Source organism: Sporisorium graminicola, chromosome SGRAM_11 (genome assembly GCF_005498985.1).
Source record: "Sporisorium graminicola strain CBS 10092 chromosome SGRAM_11, whole genome shotgun sequence".
Classification (NCBI taxonomy): Eukaryota; Fungi; Basidiomycota; class Ustilaginomycetes; order Ustilaginales; family Ustilaginaceae; genus Sporisorium; species Sporisorium graminicola.
This window is the reverse complement of record NC_043721.1, coordinates 650,076-658,059: the sequence shown is the minus strand read 5'-3', so window position 1 is coordinate 658,059 and position 7,984 is coordinate 650,076. Positions and strand designations below refer to the sequence as shown.

At 51.6% G+C, this 7,984-nt stretch overlaps 1 protein-coding gene across 1 annotated transcript; it reads right to left on the bottom strand.

Moving 5' to 3' along the window:
• Positions 1-421: 421 nt before the first annotated feature.
• On the bottom strand, positions 422-1,693 carry EX895_001527 (uncharacterized protein; the record flags this gene model as incomplete). The annotated part of the gene is made up of 3 exons (XM_029882126.1): positions 422-969; positions 1,098-1,347; positions 1,688-1,693. The coding sequence occupies 3 exons, from the start codon at positions 1,691-1,693 to the stop codon at positions 422-424; spliced, it is 804 nt and encodes a 267-aa protein (XP_029741727.1).
• Positions 1,694-7,984: the final 6,291 nt, after the last annotated feature.

The window sequence follows — 7,984 nt, the reverse complement described above, 5'->3', positions numbered from 1 at the left end:
GGCGTTGTCGACATTCTGGCAAGTAATGAATCGGAGCGGTTCCTCTCCCTCCCCTTGCATCTAAAGTGACATCACCGACCGTGCCGGCTAGTGCAATGACCTCTCCCATAGCTGCTGCAGCAGTCATTGATCCAACTGGCAAGTGTGCTTCATCCGGGCACGACTGAAGGTCTTTGCTGCGGTAAGGGGGAGGGGGGGGGGGGGGCAGGGTTTACAAGGGGTATCCTGGGTAGGGTTGGCGATGCAACACCCCTTCTCTATGCAGGGTTAGGATCAGGGCTAGGAAAAGTGTCTGGGAATTTGCAGAACAGTGGATGTTCTAAGGAGCAGCGATTCTAGAAGCGCGAAGCGGCATTTGCGGACCGATTTCTTCCTGGCCGATGACTCTTGGGCGGATGACACCTGTTTGTTTTGCTTCGATTTACCAGCCTTCGACTTCCTCGAAGTGGAAGTTTCCTACAAGGTGGGCGAGCATGGCTTTGAATTCGGCGAGAGCGAAGCGGTTGCCTATGCAGCCTCGGGGGCCGCTGATGAAGGTCATGAGGTGCATGGGCAGGCCGCTTTGTCGGGCGAAGGTGGTGGGGTTGCGCCAGCGTTGCGGATTGAATTCGGCTGCGTCGGGGCCCCAGATGTCGGTGTCGAAGTTGATGACTTGCATGGGGACGATGAATTCGAGGCCTTTGGGAATTTGGACGGAGGTGACTGTGGATTTCCCGTCACAGGTGGGGTAGGCTTTGGAGAGGGGAACGTCTGCGGTGGTGTTGGCGACACGGATGGTGTCGGGGACGGCTGATTTCACTCGGAAGGATTTCTTGCAGACTGCGTCGAGGAACTCCATCGACATGAGCTCGTCATAACCCGGATCGCGTTCCATGTCGGTACCGAACTGATCGTGAATTTCGGCTCGCAATTTGGTCTGGATATGAGGGTTCTGTGCGAGTAGCCAAAGCGTCCATGCTGTCTGGTTGGCTGTAGTTTCATGACCGGCAATGAGAAGCGTGGTAATCTGACCGATAAGTTCGGCATCGTCAGCTTCTCCTTCGGACCAACATCAGCCGCCGTATTGGCCCGCATCATAAGATGTAGCAGATCCTTACCGCCCGAAATTCCCGCCCCGGCAGCCGAAGAATCCTTCTCATCGAAATCATCCTTTGTGAAACCAATACCCTGACCCTCGCCTCTTGCCTGCACTTCAGCTTGCATTTCGGATCGGATCTCGTTCTTCTTTCGATCCACAATCTGCGCGGATACCTCCTCCAGCTTCTTAGACGTAGCCTCGGTCGTGCGTTTGCGCGTGGTGGGGATGAGATCAACCCTCCTCAACAGGCGGAAATTCGACAGGTAGACCTGTAAGAATCGCAGAATGCCAATTTCAAGCGTCAACTTGAACAGCGTGTCTAAGTCATTCCCGAGCGCATCGCCGGCACGTTCCACAACGATGGATGGGTCAACGTCAATCCTGAGACTCTCGAAGTGGTAACCAAAACCTGCGTAACTTCACTACAGCTGCTGTAAGAGATGTGCTTGGTCAGCTCCTTGATAGGGAGAACGAACACCGATCGGCAACAAGGAGAGTGCACGAGGCCTATGCACAGCTCGGTTGCTGCTTCGTCAAACTCGTTGCACAGAACAGCGAAGGAGAACCACCGTCCCCTGAAACAAAGGCGTTCCACCAAGCAGGATTTACGATCATGGAGAAGGCGATGGAGGGGTGGTTAGGACGCGCCGAGCTATCTCAATCACCTCTTATTAAGCGCCTGGAGCGAGTGAGAAAGATCTTTCTGCTTGTGCGATGCTTCGGTCAGCAGGTTCTTGGCGATGATGCCTTGACAATGCGTTTGATGGACAGAACTTCTTTCCAGGCTTTCTCTCGATCTTATGAAGATCGACTGTCTTGAGCAGTGGGCAAGAGGTCGACGACATGGCGGTGAGCCTACCTGCAATCGGCAGCCTAGGGAAGTAGGTCTGTCCCTGCACAACGGAAATCCTAGCGACACCGTGTCCTTAGGATGAGTTCAATCATGGACAGTGCGCAAAGTTGCTTCAGTGCATCGCTTGGGACTTCGTCCTGCAACGAAGGGCGTGCGAGCAAACTAAGAGGCGATGAATCCGTCACATCATGATATACAAGTTAACAGTTTCTGCGTGTAAATTGTCGATAAAAAAAGTGGAGTAGCTGGCCATGTATCCTTTGCCATGGAATTTTGACCACAACTGCCCCTTCCTAACATCGAGGTTTGTGTCAAGCGCATTGTTTTAACCGTCGTGCGAAGCCCAGGTTTTTCACCAAGCAGGGAATCCATGTTAGGTTCGACACAGAGCAGAAGTGAACCTGTGCACACAAGGATTTCACTTGTTTCATCAGTCACTCCAAATCGACGCTCGCTCTGACAATGAATGCAACATTGTCTTTGCGTCTCGCAGCATTGTCACAGTTTAGCATTAACAGACGCGCACGAAACGGAAAGCTCCACGGAAGCAAACTACAAGGGCAAGTGTATCAATCAGTCAAGCTTGATGCGTCTGAAACTGAAAACAGGAATTGACCTTCAAGGTTATGGAAAGTGTTACGTCAGTTTAGGTGCAGAACGCACATGAACACGGAGAAAAGTATTGCAGACTCACTTGTCTTTCGAAGTTCTGCTTCCCTTCGTGACGGGAGAGGAGACAGCTGTCTCAAACTGCGGTTTTCGATTAGTGCGATCCTCACGACCTTTATCCATCGGAGACAATGAAGCTATATTTGCCCTGGAAGGACCACTGCCTCCCAGACAAAGGCTGCTGTGGTGCATGAAAGAACATAATCAGTATCAGATGACCGGGGTTCGGCAGTAGAAGCGACATGAAGCCCTTACATATCCTGGCGCCAGAGCTGGGAGAGTGTTTCAAGGATACCCGGATCGCTAAAGAGATCGCTCGTGCTGGGCCTTACGTCGTCCTGAACGAAACCAAGCGTGGTCAGAGCATGTCGTTTATGACAGCGTCGAGGAAGATGTGCAAAATTGTACCACGGACGCACCTTTTGCGAAAGCATGTCTTCGACTGCGTGGCTTAGCGCAAATCTCTGGTGTACCGATCGAACCTTGATTCGGATGTTGTACTTGCATGAATTCGCCTCCATTTCGCGGTGCAAAGGCCTGTCGTTGTCCAACGATAGTAAGATTTCTGCTGAGCAACGGAGCGAGGCGCAGAACTTACATCCCTGTGAACAGCTCCCACAGGACATTTCCGAGGGACCAAATGTCGGTGGCGGTGCCGTATTGTTGACCTTTCAGCATTTCCTGGAAGAATGAACAATGTAGCTACAATCGTCAGTGAAGAGCGAAACAAGCTCTATTCGTTACGCGCGGACCTCAAACGTCGAAAGATCCACCGTTCAACCCATGGCGGAAGTACTTACAGGACTACGGAAGCCAGGGGTCTGGTGTAACAAGATGAAGAACGGATACAGCGGGTCAGACAAATTGTAGAGGTATGTTACAACAACTGGTGGGTGATACTCACGCCAGCAATTCCGAGCTTCGCTTTCCGGCCCTTGTCGACCAAACAGGCTAGACCAAAGTCTGAGATTTTCGCAACTCCCGATGAGTCGAGAAGTACTGTCGGAAGCACAAAGAGAACGAATCAGCAGCTCATTAGTCAAGTTTGTTGAAGGTTGGATGAAAAGACTTTCGGCACTGGGCGCTTACTATTCTCGGGTTTTAGATCTCGGTGCAGTATGGATTTGGGTCGAGTCCTGTCCGAGTGCAGATAATGCAGCGCGAAGATGAGTTGAAGAGTGACCCGCTCTGGTTTGACTCGTTCAAACACTGCGAGTCGTTGTTCGACTCCAAGACTGGACGGTGCGATAGAGACATGGAAGGGAGATAAGCGGCTTGCAGGACTGGGGGAAAGAGAGGTTGACAGCGTTATGGTAGGACTCACCTAGGTGCGTGTACGTAGTCGATGTATGCGGCTAGATTTGCTGAGCAAAGCTCAAACACGCTGTAGACACAGTAAGATTCCCTCCATGCTTCTATGAGGCGAACGATCGCACAGTGGCTTATCAAACGATTGATGCGAACTTCTTCTAGTGCTGCTCGATGCTCCGTATGATTCGTGGGTCGGACGATCTTGACAGCAACAAGCTGAAGAGCGAATCGGAGAAAGGGAGTCGGTCAAAGATGCCAGGAAATTTGACAGGTGGAGGACCTTTTCGGCTTACTTTCTTGTTGTCCGAGCACTTTGCTTCGTAGACCTGGCCGAAGGCACCTTCGCCAAGTAACGTGGTCGCTTCGTACACCATGATAATCGTCCTTATTGGGGATGCTAACATGGAGAGTGGATGACTGGAGCAATGGTCTGGTGGAGCGGAATTATATACAAGTACTCTGCCCTTCTCGATAGAAGAGCGGCATAGCGTTTGCCTGTTGAGTGTATCTGCAGGGAGCAAGCGGAAAGTGCATTGAAGTTGAAGAGATGGCACATCATTCGACAAGGCGATTGAAGTAGGCAACTCGTAAGTAGCTTCCGTACAATAGCAGCCAGTGCAGCCGCAGACGATGCGGCTTAGACTACACACGAAGCAAGTGCCGCGTGAAGGTGCAGCCTATTCAAACCTGCAGATATCAACAGCGATTTGACAACATGCTATCGCATGCAGGATCCTGGCGAACAAAGCACTGCCTCGCTTGCAAGCTTGATCGCACGCTCCTCGCTCTTGTTCAAAGTTACACAAGCCAAACCAGTTCTGCTCAGCTCCGTGCGGGTTGTGGCAGAACTGGAACCTGCACAATGAGCTGTTCCTGGCACACGAGCTGTCGCTTTCACATCGTTGGCATCGTTGGCATCGTTGGCATCGTTGGCATCGTTGGCATCGTTCAACGCCACCTGCTCCATTCCATTACGGGTTGCATTGCTGTATTGCTGCGAATGAGAGCAATTCGACGGTTAGAAGTCTCGATATGCAAGAGCTGCATCTACAACGATAAGGTCCAGCCGAGAAGGGGTCTGAGCGTAGCCGTGGGAACAGTCGCTCAGCTTCGTTTCTTCTAAGAAGGTCGACTCCCGCTCTCGGACCTCGGCGAGTGTTGCGTCACGCGGCCCATGGGTCCAAGCTCGCTTTCTTGTGGCACCCAAAAGATGATAAGCCTCCTGTTGGTGAGACTGAGCAATTCGTACCACATGCTGATTAGCCCGAATTGCTGTCACTGTCGTCGTGCGTGGCTCCTTGTGTGGACCCGCCAAGGTCTTGCAGAAAGTCGAAGAGAGCTGGCACTTGGACTTCATGTCTGCCTTCTTGACACAAACTCACTTTTGCCACCTTCAGGTGCACGAAGCGCAACACGGGCCTCGTTTTGTTTGATGAGGTCTCCTGAACAACAATTGCTCTGTTTCCGATAGTTCGCTGGCATCGAGGCAATCGTTTATACATAAATCAAGTCTTATCCCAAGGACAACGGCCACAAAGCCCAGAAACGTCCCCGCTACAACACACACAAACTGTAAGCCGCCTTTTTCGAAGACGCCATGGATAATTGCCGCCCCGAAACCCGTTCAGCCACCCCAGCGGACATCGACCTAATGGTCTCCCCTCAAGAAATTGAGGCGGTGCCAGGAATTGCAGAACTGACCGAGTCCATCCAAACGTACGTAACGCCTGCAAATCCCGCAAACAACGCTGAGAATGTTGCAATCATCTTCGCGGCAGTCCTAAGCGCCCTCCACGCGAGTGGGATCCAGACTGAAGGGATTCGAAATCAATCGCAACATTTCAGCTTCGTGTATCGCGGTGAATGCTATCGGGTGAGTCTGCCCTTGAATACTCTGTTCGGCGCTCTGTACAGTTGGCTGACTTCCTGTTCAAGTACCCAAAGATTTTACTTTCGGCAAGATCCTTCCAAACGCCAATCGCTGCAAAGCCTTCAAATGTACAAGAAGCATCGAAGAAGCAAGGACGTCGTCGAGGAACCAAAGGACAGGGAAAGACGAGAGCAGCAGCTAAAGAAGCGTGCAGGGGACATGCAATCTCTTTGCAGAAGCTCTTCCAGCAGCAGCATACTGACCAACACAGGACGTCGCTCATGCTCTGTGACGCCTCAGCTCACCCTGCGAGCGTCGAGGCTGAACATGAAGGCCCAAACAACTTCACTGCCGCTGCGGTAAGAGACGTGCTTGGTCAGCTCCTAGATCGAGAGACCGAGCAAATGTCTGCAACGAAGAGGGTATATGAAGCTTATGCACAGCTTGGCCGTTGCTTCGTCAGGCTCGTTGCACGGAATAGTGATGGGACACCACCGTCGCCTGAAACAAAATCATTTCACCAGGCAGGATTCGCGATTATGGAGAGGGCGATGGAAGGGTGGTCACGAAGGGCTGAGCTGTCTCGATCAGGTCTTATCAAGCGCCTCGAGCGAGCGAGGAAGATCTTTCTGCTTGTGCGATGTTTCGGCGAGCACGTCCTTAACAGCGCTGCATTGACGATGCGGTTAATTGACAGGACCACATTCCAGACATTCTCGACCCTGTTACACTCGAGCGTCCACAGCAGTGACGAAACCGAACAGAGGTCAGAGAGCCGGTCTGGAAGCATCAACGATCAGGAAATTTAGGCACGTCTTTCCAGCCGAACGACGCTGGCGACACAGTGTCGCTGCGACCTTGGAATCGCCGACAGTATTAAAGACTTACTCCTCCAGCATTAATTTTACGCAAAGCCCCAGATTCTGCACCAGGTAGGATCGTTATGTAAGGTTCGACACAAAGCAGAAGTGGGTTTGTGCCCCTCCTGCAGGAACTCTCTCGCCTTGTTTCGGGTTCTTGCACCTTATGCATCGCTGATCGCAGTGCTATCAAACAGCTACTTTCACTTGATTTAGCAGTCACTCGATAGCGACACTCGCTCTGACAAATTACACAACACCGTCTTTGTGGCATTCGATCTTCCCAATGCACATTAGAAGGTACTGTAATCTTATGCAGGGTTCTCTTCAGGGTCCGCTCTATTTGCAATCAGTCTGCCGGCCCTTTTCCTGTTTAAATTTATCGTCTCCCCGTGGTGCTAGCCCCTGCTCCGAAATCTTGCAAAACCTACAAGCTCTGTCAAAGACGACAAACTCGCCAACGGTGTCAAGGGTGAGATTCAACTTGTCCTTCCAGTGCTTGCGTTCGAATGTCTTAACCACGTCCTCTTCACGAGCGTCAATCAGATCGTCCCCTCCTCGTGTCCCGACCGTCTCTTTCTTTTCTCCGCTCGCAGTTGCCACTATGTATCCTGAGCGAACCTTGACTTTTCCACCTTGGCAAGATCTCGGTCTCTTCGCGAGTATGGACATTGCTGCCGAGTCCTTCCCACACGTGAAATGGAGGCGCGACAATTGAGAAAGTCAAAAGCAATTTCCTTGTGCAATTTTAGAAACTTGAATCCGATACACATTGCTTGCTCCATAAATTTCGTTCAGATTTAGGCAGTCACCGAATGGTTCCATGTTGCTGTTCAGCTGGAGTCGCTACGCTGTCAGCTGAAACATGTTGATCATAAACATCACGTCGGTTGCATGTTGGGTCTGGGACAGTTGACCAGCCTGGGAAGTCCGGAAGCGTGGCTTCGTCCAGCTTACAGATTAGACTGAGGCATAAGCCCAAATTAGAGACCGTGCGGTCTTGACGGATCATCTGGACGAAAGATTGCCACTCTTCTGCGCATCGTCCTCGAGATCCTGGCTTTGACTGCGCATCTCTGTGGGTTTCTTCTATAAGTTGTAGCATGAGGGTGCTGTGAGAAGTTCAGCTGAGCCACAGCGACGGACGAACCAGTGCTGCTCAACGCTGCCTTATGACCTGACCGCAAGTTCACTACCAGTTTGCAAGATTTAGCATCTTGCTGTGACCTCTTTGTTTGGCACTGTCACAGATGGGGTGCTTCAACAAATTTGTAAATTAGCGGCCACATGCGCGACTCAGCCGAAGTCGCGCGCTTTACCTCCAATGGCAAACTCTATCCAGC